General features: G+C 39.7%; 2 protein-coding genes across 3 annotated transcripts in view; both read right to left on the reverse strand.

The window, feature by feature from the left end:
• Positions 1-1,062: 1,062 nt before the first annotated feature.
• LOC121321584 (flagellum-associated coiled-coil domain-containing protein 1-like) lies at positions 1,063-15,651 on the reverse strand. Its single transcript, XM_041260591.1, has 15 exons — positions 15,423-15,651; positions 12,794-13,073; positions 12,184-12,256; positions 11,924-12,024; positions 11,075-11,110; positions 10,444-10,537; positions 9,557-9,618; positions 8,225-8,322; positions 7,698-7,750; positions 6,882-6,978; positions 6,442-6,542; positions 5,688-5,771; positions 5,482-5,571; positions 2,561-2,670; positions 1,063-1,877 (listed from the first exon to the last, which is right to left on the reverse strand). Exons 2-15 carry the CDS (start codon positions 13,012-13,014, stop codon positions 1,694-1,696), a joined length of 1,404 nt encoding a protein of 467 aa, XP_041116525.1. The 5' UTR covers positions 13,015-13,073; positions 15,423-15,651; the 3' UTR covers positions 1,063-1,693.
• A 1,630-nt stretch (positions 15,652-17,281) lies between these two features.
• LOC121322102 (trafficking kinesin-binding protein 2-like) overlaps positions 17,282-21,415 on the reverse strand; it is a 35,218-nt gene continuing 31,084 nt past the window's right edge. For both annotated transcript variants that reach the window (XM_041261622.1, XM_041261623.1), the window contains 2 exons: positions 21,227-21,326; positions 17,282-20,648 (listed from right to left, as the gene is read on the reverse strand). In XM_041261622.1, the coding sequence (XP_041117556.1) occupies positions 19,946-20,648; positions 21,227-21,326 (803 nt within the window). In that variant the 3' untranslated portion in view covers positions 17,282-19,945. The remainder of the gene's footprint in view (positions 20,649-21,226; positions 21,327-21,415) is intronic.

The raw sequence follows: 21,415 nt of genomic DNA on the forward strand, positions 1-21,415 counted from the left end.
CCATGCAACATTTAAAACAAAATCAGGGTCGTTCAGAACTACAAAAACCTGCCTTCTAAAAGACGTTACTTGTTTAATTTCTGGTGCCTTGCAACCGATTGGAATTAGTCTAAAAGGCGACATTATTTTCCAGTACCGAGAGAGAGCTCTCTCGCAACTACGGCGTTATCAATAAACAGGGCGATATTTGAAAGAGTAACTTTAGTCAAAGGTGTAAATAGGGGCATGACTGAAATAAATGAACCGTTTATACCAAAACCCTTTTTACTGACCAGAATTTCTTGACTCAGGAAAACAACTATTGCTTTGTTCATTCGTGAGGCGGATTTAATATTTCCAAACCCGACTGACTTTCCCACAGCCAAAAACACATCCTCCACAGAGACATCAGGGTCAGGTATACACATGAACCCGTAACTCCCGAGTGGGAGCCCCCCGGGTGTACACGCTGGCTAAAAGTTTGCAGATATTAAAACAAACTTATACGTAAAACGAATTTATTTATATATTTATTTAAACTAATTTTAAGTTACTACTACAGTTCACTGCTCCTTGCCCTTTGCTCACAGGCCCCTCCCACAATCCAGAGAGAGAAAGAGAAAAAATCAATCAGTGTGCTTTTGTAAAGGTAGTCTGGAAACCTTTGTGTTTGATTGAAATCGATAAACTCCTTAGCCGGACGATTTTAGTTAGGAACCAAAAGTTTAGTTACCACTCCAAAACGAAGCTAGGTTTTTGTTTTGTTTATTTATTTTTGCTTGATATTTCAAATAAAGGGCGCGAACGCGTTGTGAAAATTTAAATTCCTGTGTGTCAGTCAATCCTGCTGAAAAAGAACCAGAAAGCGAGGATCTTTCACAAGAGGTGTCATGCATTATTTCAGTACAGGATTTGGGTATTTAAAATAATACACATATCTCTGAATATGTTAATTGTACTTGTTTATTTGTCTTGTGCATTATTTGTAATGTGATTCATTTCTTATTTTCTAAATCACAATAGTTATTGAGGCATTTAAACCTTTTCTTCATTTTTTAGGTTCACTGACCCACATTAAAACCTGAAGACCGCTTATTTGAAACACTAATATAGACAATGTGCATACTAGAATATAAAAAAAAAAAAAAAAAAACTGTTGCAAGAACACGATACATACTACCTTGTTAACTAGTGAGACATAGGAGTGTATTCTATATTTAGAATAGTCAGTACCAATGTAATGTTTATATGTATTGCCTTTATGTTTGCTATTCCTAATGTACAGTAGTTAAATAATCCTAGAGTAGCTCACTATCTTGCAGTAGCACCTGCCCAACTTTTTTATTTAAAGAGCCAAACTGATGGCCAGTGGTCTCTTAGAGGCAAAAAAATCCAACACATTTAACAATATGAAGAAAACTTTGACTGTAACCTTAAATTGGTGTACAGTAGCTTGTCAAAACCCCCTATTCAGTATTTCTGTATTAAACATTTTACACAGCTATCAGCTGTTTTACTGGACTGTCCTTGTATTCATTAACATCCTTAAATGAGTTGTATTGTGGAGCTCAGTGAACTATACATGGCTAAGGTGACCTCTGTTAGGCAGCCCTGCTTTAAATAAATACGACAAAAGTCACAACAAGCTGAAATGAGCTGCCCGAGTTTATTTCAGTGTTAACTGTTGTTTGCTCTGCAGAGTGTATTTCCTGTTTTATGGTACTGTGAATGGCCTGGCTTTATCTTGTGAGGTGTCTCTGGGCTCTTCACCCTGCCCTTTCTGGCTCTGCAGTTCTGAATTGATATTCTCCTTGGCTTTGACCTCCCTAGCCAAGGTCTCGTGCTTTGCCTTGCTCCTTTCATCAAGAAGCTCCTCGCACTTGAAGAAGAATCTACGTCTGCAAGAAAAGCAGTGGCATGCAGTTTAAGGACGTGTGTATCACCGGGTTTCATTAATTTTTATTTAGTTATTTACAGTATTTATTTATGAAACATATATTCAGTATACACGTCCTGTGATCAGATTATATATTTTGCCTCATTCAATACCTGCAAAATAGCTTTTAGGTGACAAAAACACAGAGAAAAACAAGTGGACCAGTTTAAACAGTATATAACATTATCTATATCCATTAATGTGTTAATTACATTTGTCCAGTGACTTCTGAGTTACGCTGTATTATGTATATATATATATATATATATATATATATATATATATATATATATATATATATATATGAGCCAAGCAGTCACCTGCTTTAAGCAGCCAGTAGCCCTCGGAAATATGTTTCAATACGTGTAAATGACCTTGACTAAGCAGCCACAAAAGGTTTATTCAGATAATTATTTTGAAATTTCATGTAATGATAATGCATGAGTGTTAATGTGTTTATAAGACCATTTTAGTGTTAGTAAACACATGAAGATGTTTTCCAGCGCGTTCGTGTTCATCATTTATTAACGTTGGACATTTAAAAAAGCATGGTAGTGTTTTTAAAATGTGATTAAACACTTTTATAGATTAATGTTGTATTGATGCCTTTTATAGGAAGTGGATATGAATGCATTATGCTCTTACCCCAAGTCAGCATTTTCATTCATCAGGCCATGGATTCGATTCCGATATCGGTTATCCATTTCTGAGATTCTCTGCTCATAGTTTTGTTCAGATTCTATCAGCTTACCTTTCTGCAATAATAATAATAATAATAATAATAATAATAATATAATAATAATAATAATAATAATAATAACCATCAAACATGGAAAAGGCTAATATGACAAGCTGTAAATAGATTGTAATCCAACTCAATCCTGGGGTTTGGAGAAATTGTATCCCCTTGGATGACAGGAAAAGCGAGTTAATAGTAAGATATTCTGTAGGTTGATTCATCTGGGAACATCTATGCTTGGAAGAGCATGTTCAAAGAGAATATCATTTCAATCTTCATGCTGGAGTGACTGAAAAGAACGGACTTTTTTAGAAAAAAAGTGACTATTTTAGAAAATAAAAGTTAGGATTAGGATTACGTTAAAGGTTTGGATCGGGTTAATTTGTAAACACAACGGTACTGAATCTCATAATTAAGGAAGAGGGACAGCATTTTTGTTTCCAGACCTAATGTCCTGCCCTTGATTTACAGCAGCTATCATATATGTTACAAGTTCTCATCTGCTTGTGGGTTTCATGCCTTATTGCTGGTGTTGTGTAAAAACCGGTGAGATCTGACACAAAGCAACCCCTCGTTTGGGGTAAAATTGGAATTTAGGGTTAATCTAAGAGCGATGGTGGCAGAGCAAAGCTCTGCCCTTTTAAATTGGCAGGGATGGGGTTAATTTCCCCTACCTGCCTTTCCCTCAGGTGGCTGGGGCCATGTTTTAACATAGTCTTCAGTTTGAACAGTACCAGTGATGGGCTGACTAATCTGATGAACAGGAGCAATGCCACTGCTGTTTTCTTGGTGTTTCACCGATTGCGGTGTAAAAAGCAAATAATGTTTGACATGGTACCAGATTTGGGATCCGGTGAGATCTGACACAAAGCAACCCCTCGTTTGGGGTAAAATTGGAATTTAGGGTTATGTGTAGATGCTGGGGGTGATAATGTTCCTCTGGGTGATTTCTGATGAACATTTTAATGCAAAATGTAAGTTACAGATTAGCACAGCTAAGAGGCTGCTGCAGCCACCGCTGGAGGACCCGGCCAGCCTCTTCCCCTGGCAAAGCTTGCCTGGTTTTTAAATTGGAGGACCATCGTTGGGGTTAATGTTCCCCTACCTGCCTGGGTTTATTATGTTCAGGTGGCTGGGCAGGTTACAATTAGCCCAGGAAGAGGTTGTATTAACGATCAATCAGGGGCCCCCCCACCTGACATCAAAAGGAGGCCCCTGCTTCTCATTTGGCAGAGAGGGAGCTCGTCCACGATCTCCCCATAGTTATCAACACGCTGTGGCGTCGAGATGGGGAGAGGTGGGAACAGTGGGAGGAACAACACCACCCAATGTCCTTCCCAGAGGTTGCTCTCATGCAGGTTGGTGCCTTCCCGAGAGCCAGAGAGGGGTGAGGGGCAGCCGTCGTTCCCAGAGCCAGAGAGGGTTGAGGAGCCGCCGTCGCTCCCAGAGCCAGAGAGGGGTGACTGAGCCGCCGGCTTCCCCAGCCAAGAGGGGTGAGGGGCCGCCGGTCGCTTCCCAGAGGCCACAGAGAGGGTTGAGGGCCCTCCTAGCTACCTTTAGGGAGGGATGTTCCCGAGATGGATCCGCCTCGCTCCCATATCGGCAGAGGGGTGAGGGTCCGCCGTCTGCTCCGAGCAAGCAATGGAGGAGCCCCGCGTTTGTAAGCTCAATGTGAATTTAGCATTAACTGTGTAAGCCCGATAGGTGGGGGGAAAAATGTTCTCCTCTGGTTAGTTTCCGAGACAGCGGGGCCGGGCCGCAGTCCCACCTCCCGCCACCAATGAGCCGGGCCGCATTCTCCTCCGCCACCAAGGGAGCCGTGCCGCCGCCATCCGCCACCAGAGGTAGCCCGGCCGCCGCCTCCCCACCATAGGGAGCCGGCCGCCAGCCTCCGACACCAGAGGGAGCCTGGGGCCGCGCCTCCGCCACCAGAGGGGCCGGGCCCCCTCGCCACCAGAGGGAGCCGGTCCTCCGTCCTATGGCGGCGGTTAATCTTCTGCCCTACCTCCTCCGGCCTTGTCGTATTATGTCTCAGGACATCTCCCTCCTCGGTGTGTGCGGCGAGTTAGTTCGGCTGTAGCGCTCCCAGAGCCCTTCGCCCCCAGAGCCAGAGAGGGAGGATTTTTGTGAGTTTCCGCCACCAGAGGGAGCCGGGCCGCCGCCGCCTCCGCCACCAGAGGGAGCCGGGCCGCCGCCTCCGCCACCAGAGGGAGCCGGGCCGCCGCCTAGCCGGGCCGCCGCCTCCGCCACCAGAGGGAGCCGGGCCGCCGTCGCCATGCTACCTTGATTCGGGGTCAATTTTGCTTGGGGGCTCCGACATCAACCCCGCCCACCACCACCCACCATAACAGCCCACCCAAGGGACATAATTGGACTCTTTGGCCGATTGCGGCCGGTGTACGTTTTTGTGTGGCAGAGCAAAGCTCTGCCCTTTTTGGCAGTATTCCCCTACCTGCCTGGAAACTTATGTTTTTGTATTTTTTTGATATTGAGGAGGCCTCTGCTTCTCATTTTGTGAAGCAGGTTGGTGTTCTAAATCCAGTGAATTGGCATTGGGGTTAACTTCCCCAGTGTTTAAACCTGGGGTTATTTTTGTGGCCTCTATCCACTTGCCAGCCTGCACTGTATTTTTTATTTTTGTTTATTTATTTTTTGAACTGCAGTCTGTCTCTGGGCCTCTATCCACTCACCAGCCTGCCACAGGCTAAAACATGAGACAACAAATCACCGACAGGCTGCGGGTTCCAATAATAGGACAGTCAATCAGACTCCATGCACTTTATCAAAAACAACAATACTAGTAGCCAATAGAATAACGTTTTCTTACCGCAACTTGCAGTTCGCGCTGTGCTTGTTTGAGGGTAGTGTTCATACTGCTGAGTCTTGTCTTGTTTTCAGCCAATTCATCTTGTAGGGCCTACTCCAAACAGAAACATGCGTTTTGGTTACACAGTACATAAAGGTCAGGCTGCCTGATGTCATCCAATTGAAATGCAAAAGAAAGAAAGAAACAAACAAACAAATCTCGTGTACCTTGAGCTCCTCTGCTATATGACCCGGGACACTGGTGTCAATCACCACTGTGGTCTCCTTGTTCTCTCTGCTCCCATTCAGTGCCTAAAACAAATTGAGCTGTTTCTGTCAAATTGAAAATGCTCTCAGTTCAATATAATAAAATCAGTAATGTACGTTTATGAATCATCAACAGGTCCCTCAGATGGAGACACTCCCTGTCATTATATATACATTTTTTTTAAATATATAGCTCTTCATCTTTTAAACTGCTGATACTACATGTATGTATTTTTAAAAAAAAAGTTACATAGCAAATAAAATATTGGTTCCATAACTAGCATGGATACTAGTATCAGTGTACTGTAACTGATGCAAGAGAGCATAAAACAAGGATGCATTTTTGTGAAGTTTGTGCAATGTTAAACTTATGTATTTATATGTTTATTTCGCCTTAAGATCACCTAGATAGAACTATATACGATTGAGACCCATGCCACGATATCAGATCAGTGGGAAACAAGAATTCTCACAGTGCAACCGCTTCTCATCCCTGATAGAATGAATGCTGTTATTTTACAGTCTGATTATAAGTGGTTTTGAGTATAACATTATAAAGTGATGTGTAACTACAGTACTGCTGGTTTATTACCAGGAGACTTGTGTACATGAGGCTCAGCGGGTTCAGACTAGTTAAAGAATGAATGAAACACAGATCTTAGTGGCAGGGAGCTCTACAGAATAGCTTATTTTCTCAAAGAGAATTTCCCTTTACCTCAGTTCTCTGTTGGTACTCTTTCATGAGCTGAGCCATCTGTTTCTCAAACTGTTCCCTCATCGCTTCCTTCTCCTTCTGCAACTCCTCCAGCTCCTGGTCTGTCAAATCACACCAGTGCTATTAGACTGCATTTCTCAAATACATTCACAGCAGCGTTTTAAAAATAATTAGTATTTGGTTGACAGGAAATCCAAAGTAAATATGATGTTTTTTTGTTTTGTTTCATGAGACAGTTTATACAGAATTTTTGGACCTGGACAAGTTCTCAAGGGTTCTAAGGTACAGTATGACAAACGATCTAAAAGGTGTTGGTGAATAACTTGTTGGCGAATATTTTTAAGCAAAGTTTTTTTTTTCTTTTTCTGAGGAGTATGAAAAATGTTAGTCACACCAGGGACAGAGTGGGTTTGAGAAATTCACATTAGAACACCACTTACTGTGTTGAAGTCTGATCGTTTCCTCCTTTTCAATTTTCTCTCTCCAGTCATTCTCTCTTTTGAGCCACGTTGACTCCATTTCCTCCATGACACTGTCCTGCATACAATCATTTCCAAACATTGACCATTTACTGTACAGTTAGGGAAAGAAATACAGACAGACGTGGCGCAGTGAGAACAGACTGAGAAACAGGGTAGAGTGCAACTAAGTGTAACAGGCAGTCTCACTGTAATTATGGAAACTACTGACCCTTGTGGGTGTGATGAGGTCATTGTATATGAGCTCAGAGAAACAATTAACCTTGAACAGTGGCTGAACCAAGGTGTTCAAACCTCTCACCTCCAATTATAACATAGATATTCTTATGTTATTGTTTTGCTGTTTATGTCCAGTATATTTTTACTCAGGAAGTAGTATTTTTTTTCGAACCACAACAATATATGTTTACTTCCTGTGTTACATGTAATAGGTCCCTTCCTTGGCCTTACAGTCGCACACTGTGATGCACAAGTCAGTATGTGGGGTCAGGAGGAGTTCTATTACCTGTAAAACAGGGAGTGAGTGGTGTCATGGAAAATGTGAATATTACAATGTTATTGTGAATGAGATGGGCTCTAAACCTTGGTCATTACACTTTTAAGATGCTTGTTTGGGACCAGGTGAAGGTGTCGGGCATCGCTTGCAGTACTCATGTATTGAATCTGGTGTAGTACATAGTGCTTACCTCAGCAACATAACCTGGCTTCGTTGACCTGAGGTTGGATTACAGTTATCTGCTGGTATTCAAAAACATGCTCTTTCAAATGGTGCCTTACCTTGTATGTACAAAAGGCACTTTTGAGGAATTCGTAGTCTTTCTCCAGGAGCACTAGGATAGAAATATGTCTATTTAATAGAAGGATAAATAACCAACATAAAATTGCTGTTTTGTTTTTTTTAACAGTGAATTGTTTTAAAAAAACAGGCTATATTATATGATTACAGGTTAGGGTTTCTTTTTGGTTTTTTTAGTGCACCCCACTCCAATGCCAGGGCCTGTATTGTAAATTCTTGCATGAAACTTGAATTTTGGTACAATTACGTTTCTTAGTTTCATCACGTTTACCTACAGTACAGTGTATAACCTAAATATACACAGGTATCTGGAGAGTGGTTCTACAATGGCTCTGTACAAGAGGACAATGGTAACACATGTTCACAGTATCAATGTGGTCTACTAAGTTTCTTCAGGTTACTACGCTGGTCTTGTATAGTCAATGGTATAACTTTTCTTTATTAGGTGGCCATTGCTTTTCAGTATTTGGGTGGTAGTACCAACACAAAGCGACATACAGCCCAGTACCATATCGCTCTTCTGCGCTGATCTTCTCTGACTCCAAGGTCCTCTTAAGGGTGGCGCGTAGGGCGTCGATTTGTGCATTGTGGCCTTCTTGGAGCTCGCTGTGAGAGGAAACACAATCAGAGCTCTCAGCTGATAGAGTTCTACACCAGCACAGCTTACACCAGTATACACACATCTGAACCAATTACAGTATAGTATACTGTATACAGTGCCTATATTCCATATAGATATTCCATATAGAACACTGTAGTTACAGGTTGTGTCTGCTTCCAGGGGTCTGATAACTCTGTGGTGCAGTTCAAAGCCACTCTGGTCTTTGCTGCATTGTTGCAATCATTCAAAATAAATAAATACATTGATTTTATCACTCTTCCCTGATGTTTTTATATACTTTTAAAGATAATGGGCTATATTCACAAAGCATTTATCACTCTGACATGTTCTGGGCAATGGATAATATTGCCCAGAACATGCTATATAGAGGCTCTCAGTGCAGCAAATGATGTAGGTTTTCATAACTTTGTTATACAAAGATGTCATATTATAAGAATCTGCACAGATCCATTAAATAGATCCCAGTAAAAATTTCTGATAACGATTCAGATTAACCAGGCAACAATTTAGCACTGGAACCCTGATTAGAGGTAATGTCTGAGGGTTTTATTGTAATTAGAAACCGGTAAACACTGCAATTACTGTCTTTGTGAACATTTTGAATCTTGAATTTAAATATTTCGTTTTCAATGTTTTACTTCCCTTTCTTTTAGTTCTTCTTTTTTTGTAAATTAGAAATTCCATCCGAAAGTTTTGTGGACATCTACTGTCTGGTAGTGCTCTGGAATGGAGCTTCCTGATTGGTGGAGGACAGTTCTGAGGTTCCAATTACCAGTATTCCACTATATAATAAGGGCAATTACCTACAATGCCCTCTGTTTACCAACTGTTAATAATGATTAGATTAAGGTAAGGATTGAGCCTAGGGTTACGGTGATAAAATTAAATAATACTAAATTACTTGGCAATAAATTTGAACTGTGATAATAAAAATGTTACTGGAATTCTTTTTTATTTTGTATTCATAATATTTTACTACATAATAAATATACTATTACTTTGTAATAGTTTAGTACACGTTCTTTCTTCTCTTTTTCCTATACTATACAATAACTTGCAGATTCTGCGGATTCTCAGCTATGGTTCCCTGTGTTTTCGATGTGGTACTTCTACTGGTTGCACTGGTTTTACGGTGGCAGAGGGGAAATAAAGCCTACAGCACAAGGACAGGAGACTGTGTAGAATGTGCAATGTGAAAAAGAATGATTTCCAGTCTACCTGATTTTATGCTGATGCTGCTGTAGCATCTTCATGGTGATCTCTTCTGCCTCTCTGGTGAGCTGCCATCAAAGCAAGTAACACTGTTAAGTGCAGCAAATGTAGTTTAAGTGTTTGATATAGTACAGACACTCAGTGTAGTGTGTGCATGTGTGTGTTTATTCATTTAATATCCCAATACTATGTATTATTTCCCTATCAGTCATCTGTCACTTCCGGCCACACAAGGCAGTATTCATAAAGCATGGCAATAAGTGCATGGACTGATCTGCCATTGGCTTCCCTGGTCTGGGATATAGACGCTCCTATCAGTCAAGCGCCCACTATTGTACAACCCCTATATGTAAAACTCCCCCTAAATGTAAAAAGATTACCCCTAAATGTAAAACATCCCTAAATGTAAAAAGGATCTTTTCCCCAAGGCGGAGGTGTTTTACATATAGGGGTAGATAAACTTCTACTGCTACATGTAAAACACCTCCGCCATATATAAAATATTACCCTTATATATAAAAAACTCCCTATATATGTAAAACGTTACTGCTATATGTTAAAAAAAAAAAAAAATCAATCTACCCCTACATGTAAAACACCTCTGCCTAGATGTAAAAAGTCACTTGTCTTTTTTATTGGTATAGCAGTTAGTGTTTAAGTTGAGAGTTGTTCATAGTTTTGAATGGTTTTACATTTAGGGGGAGATGATTGTTCATTTAGGGGTGTTTTACATTTTGGAGTGATTTTACATATTGGGGTTGTACACTATCCAGCACCACTCAAACTCGGGGGTACTCCTCCTACAGAGTTTACAGTACGGAATGAAGTGGGGTCCCACTGATCCGTGGCCTCTGTGTGCACACAGCACTGCGAGTGAATTGAGTTTAGCTCACCGTCTTGCGAGTGAGCTGATGAGCTTTCTGCTCATCCACTAGCAGGGCAGTCAGCTTGCAGATCTGTTCCTGCAGGTCCTTTATAAGCTCCTTCCTAAGGAAACAGATACTTGGCACTTGATTCAATCCAATAATACAGCGACGCTTTGAGACCTGTGTTGATTCCCTGTTTCTATGGCTCTATTCAATCAAACTTCCACAAGTACTGTAGGAGGAAACCTTCCAGGAATGTAATTTAAAAAACATTTACACAGCTGCTCTGCACAGTATGATTGGTTAACACCACAGAACATGAAAATAACTCAAGCAGAGGCTGACAACTGTGTTTAGTCATTTTGTGAAAGTGTTTCCTCTTGGTCACTTTTTGGTTTCGGAATTATCTTTTTTTAATTTTTTTTCTTGCTGGTGGACAACATGAGGATGCTAGAAATACATCAGAAAAAAAATACGACAAAGAAGAAATGTGGTATTTCTTCCACTAGAGAGTTGCAGGAGGACAAGTTAATGGTTACTCTGTGGTGTGCCAGATGGGCTTGGACAGCAGACATGATTCTGAGAGCCCCAGTATACTGAGGTTGCGGGGGTTCTTCATACAGTGTGCATCACAGTTTAAATGAAGGACTTTACTTACATATCTGGTGATCTATGTTCTTCAGGCATTTGGGGCCTGTGGAGAAGAGAAGAGTCGCTTTTATCAATAGGTATTATATTTTCCTATTGATATTGAATATGCACTTTGGTCAACAATATTTCAGCTATTTGAAAACAAAGCTCTCCATCCATTATTTGTGGAAAGCATACATGACATGCAAAGACATATTCCCAGTAGCTATGAAGCAAAATCGTTTTTTGTCCATCTTTTTATTTTGTGAGACAGGCTGTTAGTGTTACCAAGCTAATGCTTCTCACTGAATCTCAATATTGACCCCCCCTGTTACACATGTATAACAAACTGCACTGTTTGATAATAGTCATCGTTTTTTATGTTTAATACACAACAATTACTATTACACAACAATACTTTCTACTTTCATACAATTATATTTCTTAAATCACATATGGATTCACTTCAAAACACAGGTACATTAAATACACTTCCCTTCCCATTGACTAATATTTATGACATGCTCAGTTCTGTGGTTGTGAGGAAGGAAATCAACATGATTTTAACACAAATTGTAACATTATTACATTATTACAATTATTATAGTATCCAAGTTATTTACATGTGTTGTATTTGAAGTGTAAGAACTTAAATAAATAAAAAGATATCTGAGACACAGTAAACTAGATGCATACAATTATATAACACCACTCTTGCCCTCATTATTATTTTGAAATTAGCAAAGACTAAACTAGACCATGTCATACGAAGATGTTTATGCAAATGCCTTCATGTCTTTTAAGTACACTAACAGATCCTGCACAGTCACGAAACGTTGCGTATTGCCTGATCCAACAACCTCAGTTTAGGGGTTACCTGGAGCGAGACAAAAACTCGTCCATCAGGGTGACAGAGAAATGATTTTTTCCCCTCGACAGGAGGTACCCCGGGGAGAGCTCTACAGTCTCCACTTCATTCTGAAAACAAAGTCAATTCCATTTTACTTTGCAAGAACAGTATTGCAGTAACCTCATATTGTATATTGATTATTAAATGCATGCTGCAACTTTTAAAAGTTTACAAGTTGCACACACACACAGACACAGGCACCTACACGCACACACACAGAGACTAACCTCTTTCTGTTCCCATTTACTTGGTCTTTTGCTCCTGGAAGATGGAATACATCTGCCTGTAGCTGGGCTCAATCTGTGCAGATATATCATAAAAACACATTACACTGTACAGTAAAAAAAACACAGGTCAACAGTTACTGTGGGAGTGCATTTAGCTGTGCTTTCAAAATGTCTCACAATAAGTCTGAGTGAACCTCTACATTGACTGCAGCCCTGATGCTTTAACAACCTTTACAACTGCTAAAAACCTGGGACTGCGTACAAATGCACAGGGACTATATAGACAGAGACCTGTACAAACATACCAAAGAGATGCAAGCAGAGCGTTACAGGGTATGATGGTCTGTCTCTCTGGTTCAGAACAGGTGATTCCTACCTTCCCTATTTATTTATACTGTGCCAGTACTTTTACAGGCACACAGATTGAACCTTAATTACATTTAGCCTCCTCATACCCATTTTGTAGGTGCAGTAACAATATGAAATTGCAGAGCTAACCCCACACGTATATTCCTGTTTATCTTTACCTTGTAACCAACGAGGCAGGGTTTGTGCTAAATAATGATCGTCATACCTGCCTTGTTTCTAGTCAGACCTCCTTTCTGCTTACCTTGGCCTTGACTTTGGACGCTCAGTCGTAATCCTTGGGCTGGCTGAGATACACTGGTGAGGTGCATTTCCACCGGCAGCTTGATGAAGAGGGACAGATCCCATCCGTACACTCGGACTGGGAGAGTCTTTTCCATGGCCACTGTCAGGGCCTTTCTTTCTCGTTACTTTGGCACTTCGCACACGCATACAATCACAGAAGGCTGTCTGTGGTGTATTCATGGCTAAACCAGGATTGAAATGATCTGAGAGGCTTGTCTAGTTTGTTTAAACAGTGCTTCCTAGCAAAAGAAAGAACAAATCCATTTTAAATATGTGTATAAGTATATTGTCTGTTTCCGTGGACGATTATTTGTCAAGTTTCTTTATTTTTATTTGGGTGGCTGCTGTTCGAAGGTTTGGCGCCAAAGCCAAACATCAAATGTCTTCTGATATCACCACTCTCTAGTAAAAGTATATCAACATCGTCCCAGTGTTTAATTTATATTTTCATATTTGCATTCTATTAAGTCTCTTTCAATTGTTATTCGTACAGCTCTTCAGTGATTTCTTTGTGACTATGGAAAGGATAGGGTGACCAGATTTTCAAAGCTCAAAACCAGGACACATTGTTAAATAATAAGACTAATTAAACCATTTAAATACAGGCTATTTTAATGGTTATTTTAAATAGCCATCCTCTCACTCTTAGTACCGGTATCATCTTTTATTTATGTGGGGTTTTTTTTGCTTTTTTTTAAGCTGCTAATTAATTTCAGTACACTCCTGGGTGTACCTTTTGTGGCTAATTAGTTTAAGTGGCCATATTATGTTATACGTGATGCAGACTTTTATATTGAGTATTATTATTATTATTATTTATTATTATTATTATTATTATTATTATTATTATTAGCAACCTCTAAATCCCGCCACTAGAAAATTACTGTGTTACACACAATTGTAGATTCACATTGAATATAAATTAAATGAAAACGCATGGCGCACTAAGGAATAAGTACATAAGCCTGTGTTAATCATTTTATAAAAACATTTTTTTTAAATGTTGTTTTCACTGCATGTGCCATAAACTAAATGCGGTTATTTACGTTATTTTGACAAAAGGTATTTAGACTGTGTCGCGCTACGTGAAGAGGCTGAAAACCGGGACTTTAAGATTTTTAACAAAATGTTGTCACATCGGGACCTTTGATGGAAAACCAGGACTGTCGCGGCTAAACCGGGATGTGGTCACCTTAGAAAAGGATGCTGTCCAAAAGGAATCGTTACATTTACTGTTTAAAACTCTGTTTGTGTCAATACGGTAGTTTCAACAGGCACCACTCATTATTCACACTTTTATAAAAAATACATTAAACGTCTCTTCGTCTCAAAACATGTTTAACCTTCTCAAAAAGTTCTCAAAAAAACAACCAAAGAAATAAAGAGTTCCTTGAATGTTTAAAAGGCATTTACCAGAAGATATGTCCACTAATTATTCTGCCATAGGTTTCTTCAAGGTAATATTATGGTTATAATGAGGTCATCATGGGTGGCCAAAGCCCTTCCAGTCCTAGTCTTTGTTCCAGCCTGGTTCTAAATTGTTTAATTTAAACATCCAACTAGAACCCAAAGTATTTCATTGTTTCATTTGAGCTGTTAAACCTGGTTCAGATCACATAGAGAACAATTAAAATTAAAATTCTTACCGTCTTCAGTCACATTCTCTTCATGTTTGGCATGAGTTACACATCTGAGTTACACATGTCATATCCCAATCTGTGGATCCTACAGTACTAAATAGCCTCACACCAATTCTGTCAGATAGATCTAGAATAGGTTCTATTTCTCTCCGAGTCCTGCTCGGTGACAGGCTGCCGTCGCTATGGACCCATTGTGACAGGTTGTTCATTCAAATTGTATTGCGATGCGTTAACACAGAATAAGAGGATTGGAAATTCCAATGAAAGTGATTGGCAGAGAGCATCTACCACATTGTACTGTATAAGATAACACAGGCTATACTCCTTCACCCAGGTCCCTTGCACTGATAATAAACAGATTGTCTATTAATACAACCGTCCAATTCAAAATGAGAAACAAAACAAAACGTGGGGTAGCTTGACATCTGGCAAAAAGGGAAGCAAAAAACATAAAAAAGAACTGTCAGAAATCATGACATGATGAGAAGGGTTTTATTTGTGAAACGGATACCAGATATAGTACTAAAACAAATACTAAACAACTTCAAACCATACAGCACAAGCTCCCAAAGTAAATGACTGCATTGTTTATTTCTGATTTGGAATGGCTATTAAAAGTGTTTTTTGTTTGTTTGTTTTGTTTTCTCGCCATGCTGATAAAGCTTTGAGAACCTAATACATATTTTATTTATTTGGCATGACCATGAGTTAAGGGACCTAATTCATTGTGAGTTAAGTGAGTTAACTGTGACCTAATCTGAAAATGAATGCTCAATGCACTGGTTCACTCTGTCCTTTTGGAACGTTTGTTTACACCTGTGTGTTGTCAAGACACAATTTTCTAGTGCTGAGAGTTGCTGTTCTGGGCATACAAAATGAAAAGGCAATGTCATTGCTAATTATATGCTTTGTAGGTCATTTAAATTTTTTAAAAAAGACGCTACTCACAGCAGGGTTTTGTTGGAGCTTGGTCGATGGTCTTTTCTCTGTTCATTCTTTCAAACCTGGTTTGCGCAGCTGCAGCTCATTTCCCTGTAAACGGTTACTAGCAGAGTGAAAGTGTTTCTGGCTGTGTTTTGGTTTTACTGTACAGTGGCCCAGGCCGTTACTCTGGCAACAGGACTCAAAGCGGATTGGCTATTCAATTGAAAAGGAAAAGGTTCAATAAAAAGTATTCTTTTTTCCTTAGTTAACTTCTCAGAGTCTACTGGCAGACAATTCTTGGCTATTATCAGTATGAGTGTCCAGCTGGGTTATTGTAGAACTTCAATACTATTCTTTCTGGCTCAAAGTAAGTGTTCCGATTGTTTATTTTGATTTTGTGAAACATTTGTGCTTTTCTAAACAAAAAACGATACCCGACAACTTGTATTGTATATAAAATATACAAAAAGGCTAGAATTCCAAAAGCCAGACAGTGTTGTTGTTGTTGTTTCTCAGTTTTGTAAAATAATTATAGAATTAAAATAAATAAATAAATAAATAATACAAGTTCATTTAAGACCGGAGTATACACACCCGACGTTTTTTAGGTAGTGGAAAAAAAAAAAGTCGACAAGTTCTTTTAAAATGGTTGTTTTTTTTTATTTTTTATTAAAAATTGCAGTTATTTCTGGAGGAAAGGTGTATTTTTATATATGTGTGTGCGTTTGTGTATTTTACAGTAAAAGTAACAGCAAAGATTGGAAACAGAATGCATAAATCAGGAGTTCAAATAACTGTCTCTAAAAGGTCCAACATAATTGTCTGTTTTCCAGTCATGACAGTGTTACATTTGTTTTCCATCCAAGTTTCTGTCATTCACACATAACATCCCCAGCGTTAGCATTGCTAGAGGTAGAGATATAAAATGTATTAGCTTCGTTCAATCTTTTAAAGCACTATAGCTGTAGCTTATTTGAGGGTCACTCAGTGCAATGCTCATCATTCTTGATTACATTTTTGTTTTTAAATAAACAGATATATTTATAATTATTATGTCACACCAGGGGTTTACTGGTATCTTCAGAACCTCAATTAAAAACACAACAGAAGACACTAAATAGTTATTTGAACCCTTAGAAATAAGGTCTGTTTCCAGTGCAAAATAGAAAAGCATTCTATAAAAAAAAAAAAAAAATGTATTTAGTCATCCTTCAGTTTATAATGAATATGTTAATACTAGAAAAAAAAGTGCACCAATATCTGGGATGACCCAATGAACAAAACAAGCCGAACCTGCCTATAAAACAACTGTGCTGTACAGCAATGCAACTTCTTAGCCAAGGAAGAAGCTGGTGCGGTCCGACAGTGGTGGTATTAAGATCCAAGTCTGTTTTAACAACTAAATGCACTCCCTTCTGTTCCACAAGTGGCAAAATTGAGCAACAACACTGTGCCAACCATACTGTACCACCCTCTTCAGAATGGTCTAAGTTGCAGCATTCTACAGTGCACACTTCTTACCCGGGCATATCTGTAAAGACACTGCCCAATAGAAGGAACAGCAACATTCTTGAAAAGGTAGCCTCTTGATTTTTTTAAATATATTTATTTCTAAAAAACTTTTTTTTTTTGACTAGCCATCCTGTGATGGAATTATATTCTGGTTTCTATAGAACCAAAGATATCCCCTATCGTCTAACAGATGTGGTATCCGGTTTTGAAACTCCAAGTGTGTCACACCAACCATTTTTTTTTTTTTTTTTTTTTTTTTTTAGGGGTCAGTTTTATTTAGAAGGCATAACACTGTTACAGGGTCATCTCAGCCCTTACAAACTGAATACATCGGACAACAATCTGAACTTATTTTACAATAATAATTATACACCTGCATATATTATATATAAACACATCATGTGAAAATAATAAAATAAACACAAGCGAGTAGCGTCAACCTAAATTACTACATATAACTCACATCTAATAATAGGACAAGCATGCTACGTTTAACAAAGGGGATCTAGCCATTACCGTTACACTTCTAATTATTTTGCAGTTCTTCAGTTTCCTTACAGTATTGGCCAATTTGAACAGTAACCTTGTTGGGACTTTACCATGTTATGACCTGAAAGTAAGCCATGGGTTTCCCAAGCCACCAACCGAGTTAGCTGAAATTTTTATATAAAATCGACATGCACAGTCCTAACAGTATCAAAAGGAAAACTTAATGAAAAGGAAAAGGTGGAATACCGGCATACATGCCAACACATTTCCCTTCTTGTGCAAAACTTCCCTTGAATGCCCAAAACCACGCAACGGTTAACCATCTTCCACATCAGTAAAGCATTTCATTATATATTGTTTAAGCTTTTCTTCTTAAGTGAAAGATTAGTTTTATACACAGCAGCCCACAACAGGTTGAGTTACTGTTTTGGATTTCTGTGCTTGCAGAAAAGCTGCTTGGAACGGTCTGACTCCTCCGATGGATAGTCTACCGTATATCTTCATATATGAACACAGCATTGTTTATTTTAAATTGCCTAAAACAGCTGCAGCGTTTATTCAAGGGTGGTGTTAATCTGAGGATGTACGGTAATAAATGGTCAGTAGCTGCCCTGGTTAGATAAAGCAACAACAACGGTAATCATATTTTGAATTGTTAACATTCAGGACTGAGGAGGAGAGTCAGGTTGGTGACCTTGTGACCAAACCCTGTGGAACATGGTTCAAAAACAGTCACTAGATCGGGTATTCAGCAAACATATGGCTTATTTTCCCATGTGTGCATCACGTATATGATCATTGGTTGACTAAGACAACTAACAGATAAAGCTGGGGGGGTTCCTCCTTACAAAGGGAACAATTCCTATTGACTAAACACTTCAATATATTTTACTTAATATTTGCTATAAGGGGTAGAGGTTTATGTAATATTGCAAACATGTCTTTATTCCTATAATACCGAAGTATAAAATATATGAACACACTCATTTGCATTCTTTTTGCCCACCTCAGAGCCAAGCACAGCAGCATAAGGAAACCCTCTATAGTGCAGCACTGGTTTTCCCATAATGGTGTCTCCTGACTGCAGTTATACTGGAGAAGCTCAGAATCTGCTTTGCATTCACAACGTTTAATAATGCATTATTTAAAAGTTACAACAATCTTAACATGCTTTGAGAATGCAAAGGGTTAACTTAAATAACTGTATATAAACACTTGTAACAGGATAGAATCTTATTGCACAAATTGATCCAGATCCAGAATTATAACAAGAAAAGGAGACAGTATCGCGCCAATAGGTTAGAAGAACAATTCTCATAAGAAGCTTTTTTTTTTTGGTACAAAATAGCAACATGTTGACCATTGATAGACACCATTATATTTTAAAAACAAGAGAACCTCTGCAATACATTCCCTCATTTTCTAAAACGCTTGGAATGTTTTACATGCCTTATAATGTGCTCCAATGAAATTATTCGGAGCTTTGATTTCATGTCAATAAAATAAGCTGGTTTTAGGCAAGTAGGCTTGGACTACCAGCATCTCACACGTCACTTTAAAAAATAAAATATACAAAAAGGCTAGAATTCCAAAAGCCAGACAGCGTAACCAACTGGATCTGAACTCCAATGAAGGACATTCCAGAACTGCAAAAGGCTGTTCCCCCACAGCTTTGTGTCTTCATTATTTTGAATTTCCTTGGACAGTTAAAACAAAGCTTAAAAATCAATGGGTCACCTGTCTGTGTACACCATTATGTTTGTAAAAAAATGTGCTTTAAGCTTTTTAAACAGTTTTGCTACCTAGTGTTTACCATAATGCTTCTTCAGACATGCTTTCATCGGTGGTGGGAGTGCTGGGTTTCCTCCAACTGGATACAACTTTGCCTTGGGAAAGTGGTCTTTATTTTATTTAAAGGGGTTAGATGCGGCCTTGGTAACCAGGACCGCTTAGCCATTTCTTAAGGGGTTTGCCTTATAGAGCCTTCACTTTACCTCATCCCTCTATCTCCATCCTTTTCTCTCATCTCCCTTCCCTTCAGCCTTTAAATTCCCTACCTCTTTCTCCCTCTCTCACACTATCTTTTCAAACCTTCTCTTACCATCTTCAACTTCCACATTCCTTCTGTAAACTACAACACCTCTCAAGAACACAACCTTCCCATATATATATATATAAGCACATACCGTAACTCCAGTATAGGAACTACAGTATTATTGTGTCCATACAGTTTACTAAATCTTCCAGTACTTTTCAGTTTTACATTTAACAAAATTGTTTGCTTACAGTATGTTTTACAAGCTTGGTCAACATTTACAAAATTCTACTAATAATATATAATGCAACTGTAAATTGTATGCTTTTGTGATTTGAAATTGAAACTGGTATTTTTGGAAATTGACAGATTGTTTTTTTTTTATGTCTGTGTTAACAAATAATCAGAGAAATGTGTTTATAACCTCCCCTGTATTTGCTCCTCGCTCTTTATATTAACAAACCCTTCCCCAGTTTTTCCACTGTTGCCCAGTCCTTAAGGCTGGTCCGTTTCACTCAGCCGTCTCTCCTGCTGGTGATTTGATCTCGGGAGCCCTGTCCTCTCTCACGCTGTCCATTCGCGGGAGGGTGAGGGGGACTGCGGGGGAGCTGGTGACAGGGGGTCCCAGGCCTCCGATCATGGCTGGCAGGCTCTGGTTCCTCCTCAGCCCGTCCAGCAAGCTCCCTCCTCCAGTGGCCACAAAGAGGGCAGACTCATGGCGTTGCAGGCCCCCCTCGGGCCCCCCATGCAGCACCTTGGTGAAGCCCAGCCTCTTGAGCCTCTCCACCAGATTGACTCTGTTCTGGGTGAGATCGGGCCGGCTCCGACTGGGCTTGAGGCCGTACACATCCTGCAGGAACACCTCAGCCGGCCGCGAGGCCAGGAAGTTCTCCTGGCGAGGCTCGAAGGGGACAGGGGAGCCGCACGGAGAGTTGGGAGGGGTGGAGGGAGGAGCAAGGAGAGATGCTGCTTTTCTTGAGCTCCGAATGGGGGATGGAGTCTCTGAGACTGGGCTGCTGTACACCTGGGCGGAGATGCCCCGATCCTGCAGGAGTTTGGCCAGGCCGCTGGTGGTGCTGAGGGTGGTGGTGGAGTTGCGCCGGTGGGTGAAGGCCTCTCCCAGGCTCATGCGGCAGGGCGTACCTGGAGTACTGGGGCCAGTCCTCATGGAACTCGGAGTGCTGTCTCCGAGGGGCAGAGGTTCGTACATTGAGCTAGGGAAGCAGGGAAGGAATCAAAAGGAGTCCAAAGATGAACAAGGATTTTTCAAATGTTTCATTATTTTGTTTTAGTTTTGCAAATTACCTTTAGTCCCTTACAAAATTAAACAAAAAGGAGAGGAACTGCCACTGGAATTAGAAAAAACTGCAACAATATCTTCAATGGTCTGAGATTTATTGTAAAAAACTGTGAATTGGATTAAAACTTTACAGAAATCAAGATCATCAATAATACCAAAAAAGAAAGGAATGTAGCATTAAACGCAAGCGTCTGTACAGGTGTAAAATGTCAAGAAGCCGTTTTCAGATAGGAGCATTTCAACCTTTATATAAAAAAGCCAGCAATCAGACAGTTCTTATGTTTTGGAATTTTTGTAGCTATAATATCCTTGAGCACATTGTCCTGTTCTGGAATAGTTGAGGATATAGAGGGGGAATCTAAAGTCTGATTATAGATCTGTATGAACCCTGACTTCTGAAACTCTTACACCAGCTGAGAGTAATGACAAAGCCCTTAACATTTCGAACATCATTTAATTTCAAACATCATTTAATTTACACTTCAGCCGTACCTGTGTGTGACCTGGGTGATGTCGGACGGGTGGAGAATCCTGCAGTTTGTGAAGGTGTAGGTAGAGTGGGTTGAGGAAAGACACTTTCCTGGGTTATGAGCTGCAGAGGAGAGAAATGGAGAACTACATGAGGATTGTTTATCAAGTCAAGCATTAACCGCACTAAGGACTGGACTGGTTCCAAAGCTT

Source organism: Polyodon spathula, chromosome 10 (genome assembly GCF_017654505.1).
Source record: "Polyodon spathula isolate WHYD16114869_AA chromosome 10, ASM1765450v1, whole genome shotgun sequence".
Lineage (NCBI taxonomy): Eukaryota > Metazoa > Chordata > Actinopteri > Acipenseriformes > Polyodontidae > Polyodon > Polyodon spathula.